This window comes from Haliotis rubra, unplaced genomic scaffold (genome assembly GCF_003918875.1).
Source record: "Haliotis rubra isolate DU_JTF1 unplaced genomic scaffold, ASM391887v1 Scf69, whole genome shotgun sequence".
NCBI lineage: Eukaryota > Metazoa > Mollusca > Gastropoda > Lepetellida > Haliotidae > Haliotis > Haliotis rubra.
Window position 1 is genome coordinate 2628443 of NW_025767401.1, and position 26269 is coordinate 2654711.

The 26269-nt window shown below is 38.8% G+C and overlaps 1 protein-coding gene across 1 annotated transcript; it reads left to right on the top strand.

Moving 5' to 3' along the window:
• The first annotated feature begins 1055 nt into the window (after nucleotides 1-1055).
• LOC124258336 (galactocerebrosidase-like) lies at nucleotides 1056-25983 on the top strand. The gene is made up of 18 exons (XM_046692426.1): nucleotides 1056-1262; nucleotides 2792-2857; nucleotides 3934-3997; nucleotides 4738-4826; nucleotides 5126-5290; nucleotides 7600-7638; nucleotides 8847-8980; nucleotides 9586-9703; nucleotides 10540-10577; nucleotides 11101-11225; nucleotides 12734-12873; nucleotides 14001-14090; nucleotides 14304-14390; nucleotides 17647-17788; nucleotides 20196-20373; nucleotides 21042-21211; nucleotides 21988-22064; nucleotides 23497-25983. Exons 1-18 carry the CDS (start codon nucleotides 1125-1127, stop codon nucleotides 23686-23688), a joined length of 2052 nt encoding a protein of 683 aa, XP_046548382.1. The 5' UTR covers nucleotides 1056-1124; the 3' UTR covers nucleotides 23689-25983.
• Nucleotides 25984-26269: the final 286 nt, after the last annotated feature.

Consider the following 26269-nt stretch of genomic DNA (forward strand, 5'->3'; position numbering starts at 1 on the left):
AAATGTGTTTTCAGCAGTGATTTGAATGATTCAAACTCAGGGGCACTTCTCATTTCAAGTGGGACGGGGTTCCATATCTGGGGGGCTGAGATTTCGAAACTTCTCTCTCCAAATGATGTACGAGCTCGAGCTGACGGAGGCTTCAAAAGACACTGGTTACAGGAACATAGAGTTCTCACAGGTTTGTATTCTTGGATGAGTTCAGAAATGTTCAGACTAGTAGTTCGTGATTAGTAAATAAGTATATTCAAATGTTTAGATATTCAACCAACTTTGAAGCTAATATAATTTCTCTTTTAATTCATGAACTTATTTCCTTTAATTTTATGCCATTTTTCCCGATTGCCTATGCGATATCACTGTTTAATATTTATAGGATATCCAGATTGAACACTGACCGCTTAATAAGCTGCCAGCTCATTGCCACACAATGGTAAGTTAGGTGTACATATTGTATATATCGACTTTATATCTTGGCAATTTGTGGAGACAGTAATGTATCGGCCTTCTAAGTATAGTTCGCACTAGTTAATCTTTTCAGTTTAACTGTAGCTACTGTTCCCTTTCTACATCATTGATGTATAATTCATAGAAATTATGTGATATGGCTGGTGTAATCTATCAGATATTTTAATAGTATTTTTGTATAATGTTTACAGAGCTGGAAACTGAAAAGTAAACTCTGTTTACTAAATAAAGCGATAGCTGTCGGCTCACGCGCATTCTAAATCGTTTTACGATGATTATTTAAAGGCGGCATGAGCCAAACTGCACTCGAAATCTAGATTAAAATGGGCGTACAATGTGTTTCACAAAAGTTCAGGGGGTTCGAACCACCCAATTTTGAAAACGACTAAAGACCACATTGAAGGTTAAGTCTCAAATGACATATATTACGTCAATTTTACCCTTCAATAATCAAACAGCCCTTCAGTTACGGTTAGCAGAAATGGCTACTACGTTTTAAACATCATCGTGGTTAGATCGCCAAAACGCACCTTTGATACGAAACTGTTATCGGAAGTAGAAAGTAACCTTTGCTCTGCTTTGTCCGATTCACATGACTGATTGAGACAGCAGACGAAATCGACGTTTTTAGTACTGTTGTGGCGTGACAACACACCATGCTCAGGCTATTTGGTGTTTTTCTTATATTGTTGCAAACAAAATTAAGTTTATCGTCTCCAGAAACCTACTATTTCACGGACAAATTCGGTCTTGGTCGATTTTTTGACGGCATTGGCGGACTTAGCGCTGGAGCGGTAAGTTTCAATGCTATTCTCAATAAGTCAATATTATGATTGTTGTAGACAAACAGCGCCTTGTCTTATGATTTCGATCGTGAGCATTATGACTATGATGTTATAGTCATATTTCCTGTGAAGCCACGTGTATCTTGTATACATTTGTGCGTGATCGTGCAGTTTAGTATTGTACTCGCAGTGTTGACCGCGTGTAACATGGTCTACACTGTGTAATGTGTGTAGGTCACCCATACTTGCATCGTTGCTTAAAAAATGTGATATACCATATTATTGGGCTCATTCCTCGTTTAAGGTACAGGGTACGTTTCTGTGTTCTGATTTTAGCTAGGGTGCGTTTCTGTACACAGAAACATACCTGGGTTATATATTTATAGTATCTGTGCCTCTTCAGCCACGCTTGGGCCGGCTATCTGGAGATCGATAGGCGTTAACAGTATCGATCGTTCATCAACAGATTTCTTGAAAGTAACTTTGAGTAAAAGTTTAAAAATAAGTCTGAAAGAAATCATCACATTTATACATAAATTACCTAAAAAAACATATACATCCTTAACATGATTTAGAATCAGATCGTGAATAAAGACCTAACTTTGTGTGGAGTAGTCTGTGAGAAAATTATAACTTTATTCATCACAATAGTTTATGTAGGGTATATATAATATAGTATTGATGACAGTTTTCATATTGATAATTATTAATAATTCTTCTCATTGACAATATCTCTGATTATCAATGTTTTCAGCCAACCCTATACAAACTGCATGATTTGTCATGCATCCTTAATTAAAAACTGTTGCACACAGAGTATAAAATAGTTTTGAAGTGTGGCTTGTCCAAGCACTGGCTGTCCAAAAAAGTGACCAGTCCCAAAACTAAAACAATCAAACATCAACATGAACAAGAACATGATTGCTAAGATGAAGTTCAAACCATGTTAAGTTGATTTTTTCAAATATTTCCTCCGACCAAAGAACGGCCATACTTATTTAATAGACCATCCTTCACAAAAATATTTTTATGCACTGCTGCACATCAATCGTTCTGAGGAAGGTACCAGGGATGGTATCCACTCACACAGTCTTATATAGTTAAAGCACACATTTCAAACAGTGCCCTGATACAGCAAAATACATAAATCTTTACAATTCTTTTCATTCAGTTGGGAAAAGTGAGTGTATGTACAGTTCTATGTTTTGTGATACCGAAAATAAATTTCAGCCAGCCATAAGGTACGATGCCTCATCAGTGAACACTCTGGCTTATAATTGTCAAAGCACATATGTATTTATTTATATGTCCTGCGCATGCTATTGCCTAACTCGAACTTAATAATCAACTCTGCAAGCCATCTCTCCACATGCAGCTCTTTATTATACGTGTGTGAGGCCATGTCAGTGTTAGATGAAGGACAAAACGTTTAATGCAAAGAGGAAAACAGCCACAATGAGCCGCTGTTTCGCTTTCCGTTTTTTTATTTCAGAAAGCGAAAGAAAATGTATCCGGGAAATAATTTTTGTCTGTTTCAGTCTTCAGTCCTGCTGAAAGGGTACCCAGCACAACAGAGAAATGAAATTCTGGACTACATGTTTAAGGTGTGTCAAATCAATATATATGTAGATTGATACTGTCTTCTGTAAGGTTTATATGCATGATGGGCTTGACACAGACACATATGAATGAAGCTTCAGTAACCCATGCTTGTCGTAAGAGGCGACTAATGGGATCGGGTGGTTAGGCTCGCTGGCTTGGTTGACACACGTCATCGGTTCCCAATTGCGTAGATTGATGCTCATGCTGTTGATCACTGGATTGTTTGGTCCAGACTTGATTATTTACAGACCACCGCCATATAGCTGGGATATTTCTGAGTAAGGTGTAAAACGTCTTGTCACGCCGAAGACTGGGTTTGATTCCCCACATGGGTACAATGTGTGAAGCCCATTTCTAGGGTCCAGGGCATTGATATTGCTGCTAAAAGCTGTGTAAAACCCAAACTCCCTCACTCACTCACTAATGCACTATCAATCAGACATCAACTGAAATGGGTATATGTGAGTTAGTGGTAAGCATAACTAATCAGATGAAATGCAAGGAGAGGAGAATGTGAAATTTTAAGTCAATGAATCTACGATTGTGTTGTGTAAGTTGCATAAGTTTTTCCCAAAAAATGTTTTAGTTACTGGCATTTTTTGTCATAATTTAACTTTGAATTTTTTTTGAAGTTTTGAAGCAAAACAGGACAATCAGAGATTAAAGCTAATGCAAAATCAGCCATTACTGATGAAAACAGAACTCTAACTTGCTAAACAGATGCAAAATAGTCAATTACCATGTCAGCCTTAAATATGCTAAAAGTGTTTCGAACAGTATTGTTACTTATTTGTTTACATTACTAGTTGCTGCACATTCAGTTCCATAGCCACAGAGTTTCCTTCAGTATAGCTTATACAACAAATATTGTCTCATCATTTATTTAAGTGGCATTTGTCTCATTATCTAAATCTTGTCAAGGTTTATTGAAGACCAAGAAGTATTTGACATAAATACACATTAGTTTTCTTTTAATAAAACATTTGTGTCGAGTATTTAAATGCTGTGAAGTATCCAGCTGTGTAAAGAAGGCTCAAACACTGAGTTATGTGAGTTTTTGTTTTCATTTTGTTTTCAGCCGAACTTCGGAGCTGCCTTTCAGATCCTGAAAGTTGAGATTGGTGGTGATGCTCAGAGTACAGGTAATATGCAGCAGGTTGTTCACTGTAAGGGGCAATGGGTTAACATAGCACTAGGTGACAATCTTCATGGATAATTTTTGCCCCACCTTGCACCTTCATTACAGAGTCCAGTCCAACCAAGAAGACCGTTTGTTCACTTGTCATTAGGGTTAGCTATATGAGATTTAGATTGTCACCATTGTGTGATGTGACTGATGATGTTCCATTTAACCATACCATGTAACTGTTGCTCATGCAATTGACCACTTGCCAAGACTTGTTTATTTACACCCTGCCCATTTCACCTCAACATAAAACAACATTCACTCATGGTGTGCAGGATTACTTGTACACTGGTATATTGTGGTGCAAATCTTAAGCACAATGTATTGCTATACATTTGTAGCAATACATTAGGGCAAATATAAATATGTATCTTATATAATATTTTTGTGTTTAATAATCAATATGGAAAATAATATCTTTCTGATTCTGCTTGACTTTGACGATCATTTTATTTATTTATTTACACATTGCTACCATGTGACCATAATATCTCACATGATTGAATGGGTGATTTCAATAGCTTTGACTAACTGTATCTGACATGTGTGTTACAGTGTGTAACTCTGATGAAGGCAAGAAGTGAAAATGTAAACTGGCAGTATATTGCAGTATGTATTGCAATACACGTTAAAGTATGGCAGTATATTGCAAAACAAAATCAGGTCTCACTCACTCACTCACTCACTCACTCACAGATGGGACTGAGTCCACCCACATGCGGACACCGGACGAGGAGAACTATGAGAGGGGATACGAGTGGTGGCTGATGCTGGAGGCAAAGAAGGTACGTCACCTTGATACTCAGGAAACACACTAACTTGAAAAGTGGTAAATTTGTTATTATCCCCTGCAACATGTTTTGGTGGTGGGTAATAAAATGCACTCTGTCCGTCCGTACGTGCACATTCGTCTTTTCTGGACGCCTTGAAATGAAGGTTTCTAGAGCTGCAGATGTTCATAATTCCTAACTGATTTTTGTTGATATACCAGACATCTTATCGCCAAGTTTTGATGAAGGTCTAACTGTTTGTTTGAATTTATAAAAGCATGCTTTATCCAGACTGGTATATGGTTTTCTTCTAGCGTAACCCCAACATCAAGCTGTACGGTCTGCCCTGGGGGTGGCCTGGCTGGGTGGGAGGGGACACGGGGAACGTGTACGACAACCCTGAACAGACAGCCATGTACATTGTGAAGTGGATCATTGGAGCAAAGACAGCCCATAATCTTACCATCGACTATATTGGGGTAAGGTGCTGCAGGAAATACACTGGTCATTGTATTGGGCATCAGACCTCTAGCGAATAGTTGTACCATAACATGTAGTAAAAGAAAATTCTTTTTAGTTTTCAGTGAATGCAAATAAATTGCAGCAAAATGTACTAACTGTTAATGCCTATCAATTATACTGACAATATGCACTTCAGTAATAAAATGCAAAAAATTATATGTATTAGGCCAGAACAATTTTATTTCTTGTTTTATGGATTTTTGTCCTCAGAAAACCTAGAGGGAGGAGGGAAAAAATAGAAATAAAAATCACCAGTGAAAGTAATATTCCTTTTAAATGCTAAAGTATTTTACTTTTGGGATTTTATGAAGTGTAGATTTTATGAAGTGAAGAGAAAATTCTAAAAACATTTTCTTGCACATTTACATTTTTGGCCAATAAAAATATTAAAATTTAATTTTTTGAGCGGGAAAATTCATTTTTATTTTTTTTCCTTATTCTTGAAAAAATATGGCTGGCGGATCCATAAAACAAGAAATAAAATTGTTCTGGCCTTATATGGTGTTAACAAGTATGTATGTTAGGGCTGCAATAGATCTACTATGAGGCGATTTTGTATCACAAATACTAGTAATGAATATGAATATTGGGTAAAGAATACAATAACAAGTCAGCAGTTGATGTATTATTCAAACATTAAAAAAATAATTTCTTGATATGTTTATCATAACAATGATAAATTACCACATTAGCATCAAATTAAATATGTAGTATACTATTATGCCGTCTGGATATATTCCAGTTTGCAAATATCACTTTGATAAATAACCCCCTAAATCTAGTAAAAACAATGCTTTCTAAAATTCATGAATTCTGGTGATTGCAAGTGATGAATTGCTCTAGATCTCTTCGACCTGAGCACAAGCATCTCTTTACCGTGTCCAGGTATAAGACAGTCACATTGGTAACAGAACCTTCGCCCAGCGCTACAGATAACTTATGGGCCATTGAGTTATGTACTTGCTTGTTTTCATCTCAATTTGGTATCCTAATTTTCCTTTGAGTAACCAAATAAATTGTACTCACCTAACTCAAACTCAATTGAGTATTTTGCCTTTTTCCATTAATTTTAGAAATATAATAAAGTTTAAATGTTAGTGTTTGTTATTTATATCTGATCTGTAGTATGAGGAACGATTAGAAAGATTGGAAGTTGTCAAGTTCATGTCTTGAAATAGAACCTTTTCAGTATACGTCAGATATTTTGTCTATCCACTGGTACGCAAGCTAATATTTGACATTTTTGTGTGTACGCATGTAAGATGACACTTACTGAGTATTTACCAAAATTCAAGCGTACTTGTATGCAATAGGCTTAATAGGAATTGAGTTTTCACATAAATATTTTCGTAATTTACGCAGATATGCAGCTTATCTGTACCTCTGTTCGCCTACACTGCCTCAACCTTATGGAATAAGCTGACTACATACCCCAAAATAGCTGAAACACTGCCTTCAAAAATAATCTACAGACTTATCTCTTTCAAAAGAATTTTCTCTAACAAACTCCTTGTCTGAGCAGTTCACAAAGCATACTGTTGTGTGAATAGATGCGCTATCAAAATGTACATACATGTATTGTTATTATTATGAAATGAATTCATGAAGGGATATGGTTCCATCTATTCAATCACAGAATATTCATATCCACCACTGTTTTTAATGGTAGAATGTTTGTAGTTTTTAGATAAATGGCTAACATTACTTACAGTCACTAGCAGCTGAAGGGATGGTATAAAACAGGTAGGGAACTGTGTCGAAAGCAGAAGTATTGGAAGTCTCCACAGTCTCTAGTATGGTGGCCTAACTAATCAGTTGCAAGAGATCTCTTGCTAATTTTTTGTCTCATATTTTAATTTTCTTTGATCTAGTTTCAACATATATGTGATAAGCTAGTAATTTTATTGTCCCCAATTGACAGGGGTTTAGAAATTATGGGTATTTATCATGAAATTAGAACTAGTTTTAGTCACGATATGTAGCTGAAATATTGCTGATGTGACTTAACATCTTATCTCACTCACTCCATCTACTGGCGAAGTGGTACAGGTGGATAGCTGATAAATGTTGCCGTTCATTGACTGCATGAGTGAATTGTATAAGCCCTAATATATATATCAAATGGTTTGATAGTGGCATTACAACTTAAAGTGGAGGAGAGCCTGAAGTGACACATGAATTTGTATGGACAAAGGTTTTCATCTTAATCTTGACAAATGATTGAACATATTGACTGTTTTACATGCTTTTTGTTGTTTTCATTCAGATCTGGAATGAACGAATGTACAACATCACATATATTAAGGTAATCAATATGATAGCAGAAATTATTTGAACTTAAAATACCTAAGATTTTATGAAAGCTAGAATATTCTAAGTATGTTGCAAATGATGCAAAAAACTTTGCAATGTGTAAAATTGAAAATGTCATGATTATTTTTTTTCTAGTTACCAAAAGCACTTACTTTGGAATCCAAGATGGATCACTCTAAATCTTTCTAGTTACCAAAAGCACTTACTTTGGAATCCAAGATGGATCCCTCTAAATTGAAAGTCACTCTGATATCGAGTATTGGTATGTTTTGTCTTCTAAATGGACATTTTGTCTGATATCCTTTAGCAATACTTCTTCTTTGATAGGGAAATACATCTTTAGAATTTTTTATATATTTTTTATCACTTTATTTCTTATTGATCTGGGTACAGCATATCATGTGCATTTAACAAGTCAGCATTTTTGTTGCTTTATATAGGAGTCAAATTACAAAGTCATTATCAATGTAAATAGATTGTGGCAAGACAACCAAAATGTAACAAAAGTGTCGTATTTGCAGTGAGAAAATATTGACTTGGTTCTCAGGCACCTGTACAAAAGCAAAATAATATCCTTATGTTATTGTACAATAGCGACAAATTGCTTGCTTGTTGTTATCAGTTTTGTAAGAGACAACCCATGAAGACCCAGGTTAGACTAGGTATTCTGTAATGCTTGTCATAAGAAGCGACTAACGAGGCTCTCTAACTTGGTCGATGCATGTCATCATGTCACAGTTGCAGACCCATGAAGGTCCAGGTTAGAATACTGATCTTCAATAACCCATGCTTGTCGTAAGATGTGACTAACGGGATCAGGTGGTCAGGATCGCTGACTTGGTTGACACATGTCATCAGTTCCCATTTGTGCACATTGATGCTCATGCTGTTGATCACTGGATTGTCTGGTCCAGACTCGACTACTTAAAGACCGCCGCCATATAGCTGGAATATTGCTGAGTGCGGCGTAAAACTAATTCACTCACTCACTCACAGTTGCAGAGACCAATGCTCATGATATCAATCACCGGATTGTCTCGTCCAGCCTTGATTATTTCTACACCACCATGATATGGCTGGAAATTGCTGAGTGAGGCATCAAACAAAAAAAGGACAAATTGTAAGAGATAGTGTGAGTAACCAGCTGTTATTCATCTTATTTGTTCCGTGTTTTGAAATGATGTAATGCTTCTTTTCCAGACCCTGAGGAAATCTTTAGACAGTAATGGTTTGCAGAGCACAAGAATCATTGCTGCGGACTATTTCGGCTGGGACACCTTGTCTGATGAAATCATAAATGATCCAGAATTATCAGCAGACATCTATGGAATAGGGTATAAATGTTTCATGAAAATCATGGGAGGGAAATGTGGAAGTATCTTTGACAATAGCTTTAAACCATTATCTGAAAGAAATTCTTTAGCATGTATGGATTTCTAGTTGAAAGTGATTAAGACTATGCCATGTATGCTTGTGATTACAATGAATACTTGCTGAATTATCAAATACTCTGTTCACCAGAATATGCATCACAATATGAAGACCTGTGTATGATTTACCAAGTTGTGAATTCTTGACACCTGTTGTACACAATCTAATGGTATTGTATATATGTCGTGTATAATACAATGGAAAAATCTCATTAGTCTGACTACAGACACAACTTGCAGTTGTTCATTTTGTGAACTGAATATCCATTCCAGTAATACAGTGAGTGAGTAAGTTGGGTTTTACACCTCTTTTAGCAATACTCCAGCAATATCAGGGACACCAGAAATGGGCTTCATACATTGTACCCATATGGGGAATCGAACACGGGTCTTCGGCGTGACGAGTGAACGCTTTCCTCTGCCCCAGTAATACAGTGAGGTCATTAGTGTGTATGGTTTAGCTGGGCAACAGATTGTGTTTCTCCAGTGTGTCTGTGATGTGTTGCCAGTGTTCACTACCCTGGAACAGTCAGCTCCCTCAAGGCCCTAGAGTCAGGCAAACAGCTGTGGGCGTCGGAGGACTACAGCACCTACGATGATTTAGTTGGAGGAGGATGCTGGGCAAGGGTATGTAGATGGATTCAGGGGAAGTGAAGGTCCTTTTGCCATTCTTGTGGAAGGAGGGCAACAAAAACCTCTGATTCAGGGGCAGAGTGCCATTTCTTGTTGGGACTGTGTGAGTGTGAGTGAGTTTAGTTTAAGCCACACTCAGCCATATTCCAGCTATATGGCAGCGGTCTGTAAATAATCGATTCTGGACCAGACAATCCAGTGATCAACAGCATGAGCATTGATCTATGCAATAGGGATACGATGACATGTGTCAACTAAGTTAGCGAGTCTGACCACCCGATCCTGCTAGTCGCCTCTTATGACAAGCATGGGTTACTGAAGATCAGTTCTACCCAGGATCTTCACGGCATTTGTGAGTGAGTAAATTTTGCTTAATGCTGCATCAGCAATTTTGCAGCAAGTTCCTTGTGGGAGGAAACACAAAGGCTGCCACATACACTGAAACCAGATTAATAATGTAACTATTTTAGCATGATAGGCTTGCTGTAGAAGCTTATGAAGTACTCAGCTGTGTAGTGTTTGTTTGTGGATGGAAATTATTTTTACAATTTACAAATTTTGAAAATGGTCATAGTGGATGTACTGATTTCTATTTCAGCATCAAATTTCAACTTTTACACACGACTAAGGTGGTGTTTTAATGCAGGTTGGTTGCTTTGTGAGATGGTGGGACAGATTGTGTTTTTGATGAGGGTTGGTTGATATGTAAACTGATGTTACAGATTATGTTTTGGATGATTTCTGGCTGCTATGTGAGCTGATGGTACAGATTTATGTTTTGGATGAGGAATGGTTACCATATTAGCTGATATTACAGTCTGTGTTTTCAGCTCCTGAACCAGAATTATGTCAATGGATTTCTGACAAGGTGAGCATTCATGAAAAGAATTCTGCCGAAATTTTTTTCATTGTTCCATTAGGCCAGACAAATTTTATTTCTTGTTTTACGGATCCGCCGGTCGTATTTTTTCAAGAATAAGAAAAGAAATAAAAAATAATTTTTCCCCGCTCAAAAAATAAAATCCTCATGTCTTTATTGGCCAAAAATGTAAATGTACAAAAAAAAATTTGATTGTTTTTGCCACATATACACTTCATAAATTGCCAAAAATAAAATACTTATAGTATTTAAAAGGAATATTACTTTGACTGGTGATTTGTATTTTTTATTTTTTTCCCTCCTGCCTTTAGGTTTTCGGAGAACAAAAATCCGTAAAACAAGAAATAAAATTGTTCTGGCCTTATGTTTGTATTCATATTACAGTTTGTATTCTTATTTCCGAGAGTTTATGATAATCAGTCTTCAAAATCATGCACACGCTTTAGTGAGTCAGCATGTACAATAGACATATTACTGTATTGCTCTAAAATAGTTGTGTATATTTCCCTAGTACAATATCCTGGGCCTTGTTAGCAAGCTGGTATGAAGGTCTGCCCTACTATGGAGACGGTCTGATGACAGCTGTAGAGCCATGGAGCGGACACTATGATCTGTCCAGTCCACTCTGGCTGACAGGTGAGTGCTACTACATGGATCAGTGTATTATATCCACATAGTGTTCCCCCTAGGAATTTAGCAGGGCGCAGCACTTTGTCCTCTTTTTTGGGCGCACTGCCCTTTTCATTTGGCACTTGCCTTTCCTTTTAATACAATAACTGATATAAACACTTGGTGGTTTATAGTCCGTCAACTTAACTTTTGGCACCCTGTTTTTCACAATTTACAGAAACTCCTGAATATTTTACAACACTGCTCTGTTCATATGGTAATTGTATACCGTGACCTAACAAGATATTGATTTAAGTAATTTTAAAACGATTATTAAAGATTTGCCTTTAAACCTGTCATATAATAATTGTAAAACTGTGGAGAGTTTTACGAGGGGTTAACGCACCTGACGGAAAAGCCAACAACACTGTAAAATGTGTGTCAGCGTGTTATGTACATGCACGGGTATTTACATTAGCACGCTTAAGTGATGTCAAAGATCGTCAACACGCACAGGTTGTAGGGAAAACGATGTTGTACAAAGATGGCCGGCAAATCATCAAAAGAGTTAACAACTTTTTCAAGTTCGAGGCAAAGCGAAAAATTCTCCAAAAGACATTTAATGCCACAAAGATCTGCAAAAGAATATTGCAAAGAGTTATCTCCCATGACACTATTTCAGAGCCTGACGATGACATGGCAGTTAAATCGGGGACCGTCTCAAAACATGCAAAGAAAACAAAGCTTGATGAATTCGATAGAAGGGTTGTGAGGGACGTCATGCGTCGGTTACATCAATCCATATTGTCAAGTAAACTGACGAATATATTGTTCAACATCATTGTATCAAAGCATACGATATGCAAGCTGTGGATATAGATACAAGCAACAGGTCTTTAAAGACTTCAATGAATCTATTTGTTTAAAATGGATTTATGATGATTAAACAGTCCCTGTAGATTTCCTTGGAGGCGTAACAATGTAACAAGATGCACGCGGTGTCACACCATGTTGTTGGGTGTCCCATCATATCATTTTACTCCCTTGTATAACTACTTCTATTTTTCATATTTTTATAAGATGGCTTCTTAAGAAGAAGCTTTAATAATTGACATAAAATTATAAAAATTAAACCTTGGATAGGTCATAAGATATAAAGAGCGTATGCACAAAAGTTGACGGACTATAGTTATATTTCATGTTCAAGTTAAGTGAAATAACTGTGCTCTTTAAGTTTTCAAGAATTATATGCATGAATAACTAAATATAATACTTGGAAATCCGTCATTGCATGCCCCTTTTGGAATAGGGGTGCCCGTTTTGAAATTCTGTCGCCCTGACCTTTTTTTGATCCTGAGGGAACCACTAACACAGCACTTGTGGATCAGCTGTAGAGTTGTGGAGTGGACACTATGACCTAGCCAGTTCTCTCTGGCTTACCTCTCAAATCATTGTAATTATTATTTCTGAACACCTAGCCGATATGAATGGTGCATTTGCTATCCATCATTAACATTCACAATTTTTCCTTGCAGCACACACAACTCAGTTCACCAGTGTTGGATGGAGGTATCTGAGTCATGGCTGGGGGGTGGGGCACCTTGCAGGTGGGGGGAGCTATGTTGCCCTGGTCAGCCCTGATGGGAAGGACTTCACCATTGTCATAGAAACCATGGTAAGACATGCAAAAGGGTCCTGCTTCATCAACGTGATACTGATACTACCCTGGGAAGTATGGGATGAAATCTCCTTTGTCTTGAGAGAGACTGTAAACTACAGGAATCACAACCCGTGAAGGTCCAGGTTAGGATATTGATCTTCAGTAACCCATGCTTGTCGTAAGAGGCGTTGAACAGGATTGGGTGGTCAGGCTCGCTGACTTGGTTGACACATGTCATCGGGTTCCCAATTGCGCAGATTGATGCTCATGCTGTTGATCACTGGATTGTCTGGTCCAGACTCTATTATTTACAGACCGCCGCCATATAGCTGGAATATTGCTGAGTGTGGCGTAAAACTAAACTCACTCACTCACAGGAATCACAGATCTTCACTTTCAGTTGAATTCTCCAATTCCAGAGGCTTTCATTTTCATTGAGATCAGGGTTTTAATCCAACTTATGCTAAACCTGAAAATTTGTCATCCGATACAACATTTATCAACAATCTTTTTGTCTAAAGAATACTTTCCATGAACGTTATGAAATGAATGTTAATTATCTGTTTTTGACATACGTTTTCTTGAAAACACTTCTAGAAAGCACTGTAGTTGATAAGCTCCTCTCTGGCCTAGTAGCTTTCTCACTGGGATACAGATAGGAAGGTTGCTAGTCTGAGTCCTTGATTTTCCATAGAATATCCCTTAGACAATCAGCTGCAGATTTTTTCATTATTCCAGCTATACCAAAGAGGTGTGGTTCATGTGTCTCAGAGTTACAAACTTATCTGTCAATGTGTCGGAATCAACAGACAAAATATCAGACAAATACAAATTCTTGAGTTGTTAAACCCCATACAGATAGGGACACAACAATTTTGCATGTTTCTTGTCACAACAAGGAACATGTTATGTTATTGCAGACTCCAGATAATAATTTCTAACATTTCCTAAGCATGGTTTTGTTCTGTACATAAAGCCAAAAGCATCATGAGAGGTTATTTATTTAATACAGATGTGTCCCAAAACAATAGATGACATCACAGGGATTTTCAAAACCTGTTTTGTTTTGAAATCTGTCACGAGGAATCCCTTGGGATTGCTGTGAAAGTGTGCAATAATAAAATGATTTTGTTTTTATTTAGAGCCACAACCACTCTGTGTGCATCAGACCAGCTTTAAAACCATACACTGTGGTCCCGCAAGATGTTAAATTTGTCTTCAATGGGAGTTTTGTGAGTTTTATAATACATGCAAGTAATGATTATTGTTTCACTTTGTTTTGAGCAGAAGTTATATGGCCTAAAACCTAAATTATTTGACAATGGTTCACAGTTGATGTACATTAAATAACGCACAAAAAAACAGATATAAAGTTTTCTTTACGATGTGCAATGACATAAATACAATAAGTATGGTAAGACCTGTTTCATTTGCTGTCTTTTCAGTCGGGTATAAGGAAGTTATATCCATGGTTTTCTCAGCTAAATTTCACGGGAGAGTCTACATTATTCCAGCAGCAAATGCCCGTTCCAGTAAGTGAATTATGCTGCAGAATTATGCTTTTAAACAAGTTACCTATAATTGCCTGTCATTGAATCCCAGTTGCATAAATTGATGCTCATGATTTCAGTCACTGGATTGACTGGACACCATGATTTACAGATGATGCCATATATATTTTAAAATGCTGGATGTGGTGTTACACACCAAAACACACAAACAAACAAAATGGTAAATCCAAATGGTTGCTGTATGTAACCTGGGTGCTGTATGTAACCTGGTTGCTGTATGTAACCTGTGTGCTGTATGTAACCTGGGTCCTGTATGTAACATGCGTGCTGTACATAACCTGGTTGCTGTACGTAAGCTGGGTGCTGTATGTAACCTGGTTGCTGTACATAACATGCCTCCTGTACGTAACCTGGGTGCTGTATGTAACCTGGGTGCTGTATGTAACCTGGGTGCTGTACGTAACCTGGGTGCTGTATGTAACCTGGTTGCTGTACATAACATTCCTGATGTATGTAACCTGGTTGCTGTACATAACATGCCTGCTGTACGTAACCTGGGTGCTGTATGTAACCTGGGTGCTGTATGTAACCTGGGTGCTGTATGTAACCTGGGTGCTGTATGTAACCTGGGTGCTGTATGTAACCTGCGCTGTAACCTGGGTGCATGCAAACCTGGCTGCTGTACATAACATGCCTGCTGTATGTAACCTGGGTGCTGTATGTAACCTGGGTGCTGTATGTAACCTGGGTGCTGTATGTAACCTGGGTGCTGTATGTAACCTGGGTGCTGTATGCATAACCTGGTTGCTGTACATAACCTGGGTGCTGTATGTAACCTGGTTGCTGTATGTAACCTGGTTGCTGTATGTAACCTGTGCTGTACATAACCTGGTGCTGTATGTAACCTGGGTGCTGTACATAATAGGTGCTGTGGGTGCTGCTGTATGTAACCTGGGTGCTGTATGTAACCTGGGTGCTGTATGCCTGTATGCTAACCTGTGCTGTATGTAACCTGGGTGCTGTACATAACATGCCTGCTGTATGTAACCTGGGTGCTGTACATAACCTGGGTGCTGTATGTAACCTGGGTGCTGTACATAACCTGGGTGCTGTATGTAACCTGGGTGCTGTACATAACCTGGGTAACCTGGGTGCTGTACGTAACCTGGGTGCTGTATGTAACCTGGGTGCTGTATGTAACCTGGTTGCTGTACATAACATTCCTGCTGTATGTAACCTGGTTGCTGTACATAACATGCCTGCTGTATGTAACCTGGGTGCTGTATGTAACCTGGGTGCTGTATGTAACCTGGGTGCTGTATGTAACCTGGGTCCTGTATGTAACCTGGGTCCTGTATGTAACCTGGGTGTTGTATGTAACCTGGTTGCTGTACATAACATGCCTGCTGTATGTAACCTGGGTCCTGTATGTAACCTGGGTGCTGTATGTAACCTGGGTGCTGTATGTAACCTGGTTGCTGTACATGTTGTATGTGTAACCTGGTTGCTGTACATAACATGCCTGCTGTATGTAACCTGGGTGCTGTATGTAACCTGGGTGCTGTATGTAACCTGGTTGCTGTATGTAACCTGGGTGCTGTACATAACCTGGGTGCTGTATGTAACCTGGGTGCTGTATGTAACCTGGTTGCTGTATGTAACCTGGTTGCTGTTATATAATATGCCTGCTGTATGTAACCTGGGTGCTGTACATGGGTGCTGTACATAACATGCCTGCTGTATGTAACCTGGGTCCTGTATGTAACCTGGGTGCTGTATGTAACCTGGGTGCTGTATGTAACCTGGTTGCTGTACATAACATTCCTGCTGTATGTAACCTGGTTGCTGTACATAACATGCCTGCTGTATGTAACCTGGGTGCTGTACGTAACCTGGGTGCTGTACGTAACCTGGGTGTTGTACGTAACCTGGGTGTTGTACGTAACCTGGGTGCTGTATGTAACCTGGGTGTTGTACATAACCTGGGTGCTGTATGTAACCTGGGTGCTGTACATAACCTGGGTGCTGTACATAACATTCCTGCTGTATGTAACCTGGTTGCTGTACATAACATGCCTGCTGTATGTAACCTGGGTGCTGTACACGTGGTAACCTGCTGTACGTAACCTGGGTGCTGTACATAACCTGGGTGCTGTATGCATGTGTAACCTGGGTGCTGTACATAACACGTAACCTGCCTGCTGTACATAACCTGGTGCTGTACATAACCTGGGTGCTGTACGTAACCTGGGTGCTGTAGTATGTAACCTGGGTGCTGTATGTAACCTGGTTGCTGTACATAACATTCCTGCTGTATGTAACCTGGTTGCTGTACATAACATGCCTGCTGTACATAACCTGGTTGCTGCATCGTAACCTGGGTCCTGTAACCTGGGTGTTATGCGTGTAACCTGGTGCTGTACGTAACCTGGGTGTTGTAAACCTGGGTGCTGTACGTAAACCTGCGTGCTGTATGTAACCTGGGTGCTGTATGTAACCTGGTTGCTGTAACCTGGTTGCGCTGTACATAACCTGGTTGCTGTAACCTGGTTGCTGTACATGTCTGCTGCTGTATGTAACCTGGTTGCTGTACGTAACCTGGCTGCTGCTGTAACCTGAACTGCGCTGCTGTAACCTGGGTGCTGTACGTAACCTGGGTGCTGTATGTAACCTGGTTGCTGGTAGATAACATGCCTGCTGTACATAACCTGGTTGCTGTACAAAATGCTGCAGCCTGGTTGCTGTAGATAACCTGGGTGCTGTATGTAACCTGGTTGCATGTGTCTGTTTCTGTTTCGAAAGCCATCAGCTACTGCTTCAGCTGACTTCACTGGCACTCATGTATATTCAAGGATGTATCTAGACCTGCTCACCCAATACTGCATGTATATGGCATTCTGTCCCCTTACTGCATTATATGTCAATAAGAAATAGTGACAGAAGTCCCAGTCGTAGTTATAGTGAAAATAATGTTTTATAGGTGATTTGTGTGACACAGATAGCAAATCTATTAAAAGAGGAAGAAGGTTTAATGCTTAGTTAAAGCATTAGTTGAGAGCAGTGGTGAAATACACCAGAATAGAAATAAGAACTGATAAACAAGGCTAAAACCTTCCCAATTATACTGCCAAGGACAGTTAGTTTGCAGTCAGCACTGTTGACTACAAAGGAATTTGACATTCACTCACTCATTAATAGTTCAAGACTCTTTTAATTTTTGACAGAGGAAGTCAGGAAATTTCAATATCTTTCCATTTTCAATGTTTATTGTTTCCAGGTGATTGATGGTCAGATAAGGTTTAAACTGGGTGTAGATCAGGTTCTTACCCTGACCACAGTTACTTCGGGAAACCGGGGACAGTATACTCCCCCTCCACCGTCCAAACCATTCCCGCTTCCATACTCTGTCAACTTTGAAGGTAAGCAGATACTTCAGTCTCTTGTGTCTTGGTGTGATGACAATACAACCTTAATCCGATGGCTTTCTCAGCTAAATTCAAATATTTTATGATGAAATGAGAAAACATGTGTTACCTGTTGTAAATTTTGATCATGCTGTCAAGTTCATCAGATACAGGCCTGTTTTGTTGGTATCTTCCCATAAGACAGACCTCCCAAAAGACAATGACCGCTTTAAAACAAAAACAAACAGACCTCCCAAAAGACAGGCCGCTTAAAACAACACATTTTATGGTTGGTTGCCTATGCTTTATTAAGCTGCACCCTTGATAATAATGGTATGTGCCCAGATAAAAAAGAAAACATTAGGTATTAACTATAGTTTTATCAATTCAAGTAATGAATTATGATTTTTAAATTAAGACATATTGCATCAACTTATATGTACATCAACATACGGTTCTCCAGTTATTTGCAAAAACTAATTAATCAACAACTGTTATAAAAACGTCCTATTCTCCATTTATTTATACTTGTATCATACTTAAATAAATACATTAATTTTGTAAGAGGTTCAAATGTGGTTCAGAGAAATTCATGTAGTGCTATTGATGATAATATTGTTATGAATAAATACACTATCAATACTGACTTTTCTTTAGCTTTTGACTTAATTTCCTATGACTTACTTTCCTCCCCAAATCTATGACTTTTTTTCCATGACTTTTTTCCTACAACCTCTAGAAGTACCTGGGGCACACCTTTCTGGGATGGGACATACTCTGCTCTTCTTAGGCCAGCCATATCGAAATAAGACAATATTGTAACCATGCACATATATATATATTATAACAAAGATATAACGCAGGAGATAGGAGTGTGTTGTTACCATACTCTGTAGTGACTCTGGATCTGGTCATTAATTAAATAGGGGTGGACAGCTTGGCTCAGCTAATTAGTGTACTCATTGAGTCTGTCTTATGGGAGGTCTGCCTTTTGGGAGGTCTGGCTTTTAAAAGTGAACCGTTTTGTTCACTGCTTCTGTGACTTAACTAGTGTTATTTCCTCCTAAAACTTCCACAGCTTATAACAACATTTCTGGTTGACTGCACACACTTCAGCATACTGATTACCCTAGTCTGTAATGGTTTAATCCATTAATCAGTACTGAATTAGTGAATACAAGCAATCACTTAGTAATAAATTATATATTTTATTTTATAAGGCAGAGTTATTAACACAAATACATATCTTTTCTAGTTACATATAACAGTCTATGTAGAACATATATATAGAACTTATGTCCTATAGGTCCAAGATTTCACCTGCACATTTGACAGTCATACCCCTGTCACCCTGTTACACTCTGCTACATATTACTTTATACTTGCAAATCAGAATTGAAAGAAATTGTTTGGCTTGTTGGCCCCTTTTAAGCAATAAATATAAAATTTCAAAACTCATTAGCCATGTTATATTATAAAACTACATATTTTAATATACATATAAATTAAATGTACATTAACCTTGCATAATTTATGTTTTGTATATTCAGAATACTATGAATGTAACCAACAACATTTCAAGATAAAACAAGAACAATTTTTTTTCTTTTTTGCCTACATGAAATATGCAGGAATTTATATCATATATATTTCAGATTTATTAACTTACTGCTCTCTTCTCAACTAAAATCTCTACTCTGCTAAGTCAGGTGATGTATCGGCCCGATGTATCATTATCTGTTGTTTCAGTTCAGTGCACTTCCTGGGCTATCCTATTACCTAAAAAGGGTGATGAGGAGTTGTTGTTTTAACAATGTGTGGTGGTATTGGGATGTGGAAGTTTTGGGATATAACCGTTTTATAGTAGATGGCATGGTAAGTTATGTAATAGCTCTATCAAAGAAGGCTGATGTTATTGCTGGGTTTGGAAACACTGTTCCTTGTAGTTGTAGATTAGGGACTTTACTAGACCAACGCTTAGTCTCTGAAAATATATAATTTTAATTGTAACAAATAAACCCATTTTAAATTGAAAAGGAGCCCCAGGGAGACCAGAGATTCAGAACCACGGCAAATCTAGACTTGCTTCATTTAGGGCTTTAACATTGCAGGGAGGGCTGGGCTGTAGGGAAAATAATATGGTTCAGTTACTGTGAGACTAGGGAATTTACTTGTACAGCTGGTGCCAGGCGGGGTCAACACAAATAGACAAACATAATACATAATCATATTCCATCCATGAGAAGATAATTTCTTATTCCATTTTTTCTCTCTTTATCTTGCAACCAAGCATTGTGGACATATTCGTCTCTTGAATCCAAAGGATCTACCACAATCAACAAGCAAAGTTCATTTCACTGTTATTGAATCATTTTTGTTTTAAGGTCACAGAGCTGATATGTGCGTTCATTCTCTTCTCCAGACACCAGTGTGTACCAGGCCCCAGGTGTGTTTGCCCAGCAGATAGGATCGTTTGAGGTGGCAGATGTAGGGGGCACACATGGCCATGTGTTGAGGCAGATGACTCGACAGAAACCTGTAGCCTGGTGTCCTGCTGACTCTATAGGCATGGGGTTCACCATCCTTGGCAGCCCCCAATGGTAAGTCACATGGTAGAGATGTCAGTAGCCTGGTGTCCAGCTGACTCTATAGGCATGGGGTTCACCATCCTTGGCAGCCCCCAATGGTAAGTCACATGGTAGAGATGTCAGTAGCCTGGTGTCCAGCTGACTCTATAGGCATGGTAGGTTCACCATCCTATAGGCATGGGGTTCACCATCCTCCCTCAATGGTAAGTCACATGGTAGAGATGTCAGTATTGGAAGAGATGTCAGTAGCCTGGTGTCCAGCTGACTCTATAGGCATGGGGTTCACCATCCTTGGCAGCCCCCAATGGTAAGTCACATGGTAGAGATGTCAGTAGCCTGGTGTCCAGCTGACTCTATAGGCATGGGGTTCACCATCCCTGGCATAGGCATGGGAGATGTCAGTAGCCTGGTGTCCAGCTGACTCTATAGGCAGCCCTTCAATGGTAAGCCCCAATGGTAAGTAACATTGTAGAGATGTCAGTATCCTGGTGTCCAGCCTCTATAGGCATGTTCAGCATCCCTGGCAGCCCCAATGGTACTCTATAGGCTCTGGCTTGGGGTTCACCATCCTTGGCAGCCCCCAATGGTAGGTCTCATGGTATTATTCATCCCCGTTAATCATCATCATCCATCCATCCATCATGAAGCCATTTATTTTCATTCTATTGTTGTTGTTACAGGAAGGACATCTATGTACAAGCAGACATCCAGGCCCCAAACAACAGTAATGTCAGTTCCATCTTCATAGCAGCACGTGTCAGTCAGGAAGGGTGTCAGTCTAACACGGCCAAAGGAGTCTTCCTGTCAATCAACCCTCAAGAGAAGGAGTATATCCTGTCAAGCTCTATCAGTAAGTTGCTGTAACCTAGTTCAGATAGACTGTGTGGATCCAAGCAGAATTTGAGAACATCCAGATTGTTGTTGAAATTGTCTGAATAGTCCCTGGGCTAGCAGTGAAGATCCGAGTTGGAATTGGTCTAAAGCAACATGCTGGTCATTAGTGTTGTTCCGATTAATTGAAATAATCGAAGATTGGTCGCAGTGACCAAACGACCAAGCAATCGATCACATTTTCTCATAATCGAACATAAACGATTTTGGAACTACTGTTTTAGTCTTTGAAATACTTGACAAAGGAACATATCTTAGAAGTTGTCAGGGCCTGGAAACGTGTTTATTTCTTAGAAAACTCACTCCACTAACTGAAAAGTCATGACTGAATATTTCTCTAAGACTCCAGGAAGTTTATGTTCATGATATGTTAGTCATCACTTTAATGTAGCAGGGTGCATCATGTTATACTTTTCTGCAGTAACAACCTGGATAGGAAAATCGATTTTTTTCGATGATTGTTCGTTGGTAATGAAGCAATAATCAATTGTGAGATTTCAACCAATTTCCAACACTACTGGTCATAAAAGGCGACTAACGGGATACAAACATTACTTGGGTCTTTGGTTAGTGACCACATCAACCTAGGTGAACCCTCCACCCTGCAGTGTGTCAACGCTGTTTAGTACTGTTAGTATTTACACTTAATTAGGGTCATATTTTCAAATGTGATTCAATGTGATATTGCCATGGCTGAGCTCATTGATAGTGATATTTGTGTATGTTCCTCCTCAGCTGTTCTTGGCATTTTGACTCAAGGAAAACTTGAAAACCTTAACAAAGACTGGAATACAGTGTCTCTCCTGGCTATGGTATGTATTTCTAGTCTGCTGGTTTTAGTAGGTTCAGTATTTTGATATTATCACAGTAGGATATGTACCTCTGTGAGGCCTGTATGTATGGCCTGTTGCAGTTGAAAAAATGTCTTAACCTACTGATAACAATAATGAATATGTGTGTAACAGGGTAACAGTGCAGAGAGATATGTTCATTCAACCTTGTGTTGTGTTACAGTGTAACAGTGCAGTGAGATCTCTGTTCACTCACCCTTTGTCAGTGTGTTACAGTGAGATCTCTGTTCACTCACCCTGTGTGTTACAGTGTAGTGCAGAGATCTCTGTTCACTCACCCTTGTTTCAACAGTGTTTAAAGTGTAACAGTGCAGTGAGTTCTGTTCACTCACCCTTGTGTTGTGTTACAGTGTAACAGTGCAGTGAGATCTCTGTTCACTCACCCTTGTGTCTGTGTGTTACAGTGTAACAGTGCAGTGAGATCTCTGTTCACTCACCCTTGTGTCAGTGTGTAACAGTGCAGTGAGATCTCTGTCTCCTGTCACTCACCCTTGTGTGTGTAACAGGGTAACAGTGTGTAACAGTGTAACAGTGCAGTGAGATCTCTGTTCACTCACCCTTGTGTCTGTGTGTAACAGGGTAACAGTGCAGTGCAGAGATTTGTCTGTAACAGTTGTAACAGTGCAGTGAGATCTCTGTTCAACCTTGTGTTGTTAAAGTGTAACAGTGCAGTGAGATTCTGTTCTCTTGTGTGTAACAGTGCAGTGGGATCTCTGTTCACTCACACTCACCAGTGAGATCTCTGTTCACTCACCCTTGTGTCTGTGTGTAACAGGGTAACAGTGCAGTGAGATCTCTGTTCACTCTCTGTTCACTCACCTTGTGTCAGTGTGTAACAGGGGTAACAGTGCAGTGAGATCTCTGTTCACTCACAGTGCAGTGTAACAGTGCAGTGAGAGATCTGTTCACTCACCCTTGTGTTGTGTGTAACAGTGTAACAGTGCAGTGAGATCTCTGTTCACTCACCCTTGTGTCTGTGTGTAACAGTGTAACAGTGCAGTGAGATCTCTGTTCACTCACCCTTGTGTCAGTGTGTAACAGGGTAACAGTGCAGTGAGATCTCTGTTCACTCACCCTTGTGTCAGTGTGTAACAGTGTAACAGTGCAGTGAGATCTCTGTTCACTCACCAGTGTAACAGTGCAGTGAGATCTCTGTTCACTCACCCTTGTGTCTGTGTGTAACAGTGTAACAGTGCAGTGAGATCTCTGTTCACTCACCCTTGTGTTTGTGTGTAACAGTGTAACAGTGCAGTGAGATCTCTGTTCACTCACCCTTGTGTCAGTGTGTAACAGGGTAACAGTGCAGTGAGATCTCTGTTCACTCACCCTTGTGTCAGTGTGTGTAACAGGGTAACAGTGCAGTGGGTTCACTCATTGTGTCTGTGTGTAACAGGGTAACAGTGCAGTGGGATCTCTGAATGGGGAGTTGATCTTCAACTACACCACCTTGCCAACCTCAGTGAAGTCTGGATTTGTTGCCATGGGAACAGGATCTCTAGACTATGGGGACTTTGATAATGTGAAGATTGCCAGTGCCAGAGATGGGCTACACTACATGAAGAACAGGAAACAAAATTTAAGATAACCAGTATTATGGATGTTTTAAGTCAACTATAACATAATTGTATTTTGATGTTTTATATTGTTAAGAATGACTGTGATGTTGAAGTCATAATAATTACTTGTAAATTATCACCATACATTCCACATATTTGTTTTGCATGAGAATTTATCACCAATTGCTCATAGACGTCTTCCAGGAAGCCAAGATATTCATCTTGGCAAGTTTTGTACATATGTTTGCAAATATTTTTCTAAAATGATGAAAAGTATATGTATATACTGAAAACTCAGTATACACCAGTCACAACCTGAAACCACGTACATGTATACTGAAAGTCATACATGTATTTGTAGCTATACTTAACTTGGACTTACAGTTTATGGTCATTGACTGTATGTTGCTAAAATCACCAAGCAGTCATCACACAATTGCCCCTTACAAAATGATAGAACCATGAAAACGGTCCTCACTTCCCTAGTCACAGGATGAAGCCCTGACATGCTGTATAGTCCTAATAAAGTACTTTGTAACCTACAGCATCATGATTATCTAATAATGGAAAAATCTTTGTATTCTTAATTTAAATTTGAAAATCAAAATTAACATTCTTGCTGCCTCAGTAGTACCTCAGCTACCTCATACAATTTCTCTTTGACATATGGATGTGTGAATGGGAAGAGGAACATTTAATACCTGAATTGTCATGTATAAGGTGAGTGAGTTTAGTTTTGCGCCGCTTTTAGCAATGTTACCGCAATATCACGGCAGAGTGACACCAGAAATGGGCTTCACACATTGTGCCCATGTGGGGAATACTACCTGTGTCTTCAGCGTGACGAGCGAACGCTTTAACCACTAGGTTACCCCAGCGCCCCTCAATTACAAAATGGTACATTGTAGGACTGGCTATTGATGTCGATCATAGAGATCAATGATCATTAATTGAAAATCCAGTGATTATCATTCAATATCGGAGAAGTAACTTCGAGTGAAAATGTCCCCAAAATCTGAAATTTTCACATCAGTGGTAAGTGGTGACATATTTCAACTTTGATTACTAACAAAACACCTTCCTGAACATAATTTAGACCAAGCCCTATGTTTTAAAGCTCCAACTTTGTGTATAGTTGGAGTGAATTAAAATGTTATTTCATCACAATTAAGTTTATGTACGATATTATCAATGACACAATATTCATATCAATAATCATTAATACTTTTCCCATCGACAATATTTCTGATGATTGTTCTTTTTAGCCAGCCCAAGTACATTCTCCTTTCGGGCAGTTGGGTCTAACAGTCTGTTTTAGCCTGGCATGTTAGCACCATTCATGATCTCACACCTGAGCAAATACTCCAAAAAATTAATCATGACATGATCTGTTTTCTAGCTGATAGCAGTATGAACTGAAGAAGAACAATTATTCTTTAATACTGTTTCATTTGTCAGGATCAGGTTAATTATAGGAAGTGTGAAAAATTTCTGTTGGCCTTGGCATTTAAATTGGGGAAAAGTCCAATATTTTGATAGATTTTGTCAGAAGTTAAAATGTTTGGAATTCAGAGAAATTGGCATTGACAAGTTCTTTCCAGTGAAACAATCTAAAACAAGCATTATATCTGAATGTTTTGTTATCAGTGAACTATAGTTGAACTTTACAAAGTGATAACATTAATTATAGACACTATGGTAGCTTAATTTGAATCAGAAGTTGTTGTATATTTAATTCCACTTCTAGAATTTCAAGTGGACTTTGAGCCTGACCTCGTATCAGTTTTTAGGTAAACCCTGGAAAGTAAAGTTAGTTGAGATGTTAAACAAAACAAGAGAAGTGTGACAATGGGCAAGTAAGTAGTGAAATACACAGGAATGGTGTATGTTTCTTGTTTGTATTAGAGAGTTTCATTTGAAAGGTGTCGGGTTATCAAAGGGTATACTGAGGGAAATAATAAATAAGGTAACACAATTTCATTGCGATGTTCTGTTATTAAGTCCTTGTTTTGAAAAATTTGGAGGATAGAGGGATCAGCATGGATATCTGTCTGTCTCTTTTCCATTTCAAAACTATTAAGTGTTACATATTTCTGGATGAAACATCCTGTACAGATCAGTCTGTCCCGTGGTGAAGTGGTGCCTTTAGATGATTTGGGCTATCTATCATTTTTCACTTGTCAATTTTCTTTATGAGGATAAATTTGACTTCACTACAATTGAACATTTTGCCTCGTTTTAGCAGTGCATGAAATAAGCCCCAAACCCAGCAAGACATCAGGGCTGGTAACTTCAAAATGTTACCAGTGCAAAATGGATTTAACCAGACCAAATATGTGACTTATTCTCAGATGTATGGAACATCAAAAAATTTACCAGACCATCGGGCTGGCTCGCTGTAAATTTAGACCGTCCATCAGAAAAATAACCATTCTCGGCCGTGCGGCCGGGCCTTATTTCATACACCGTTTTTAGTGCAGAACACCTACACAATGAATATTTCTGGATGGCTCATGCTGTAGAGATCAGTCAAGTGGTGAAGAGGTGCCTTTTAACAGTTTGTGATTTATGTTTCGTTTATATATTATGTTTCATGATGATAAATTGGAC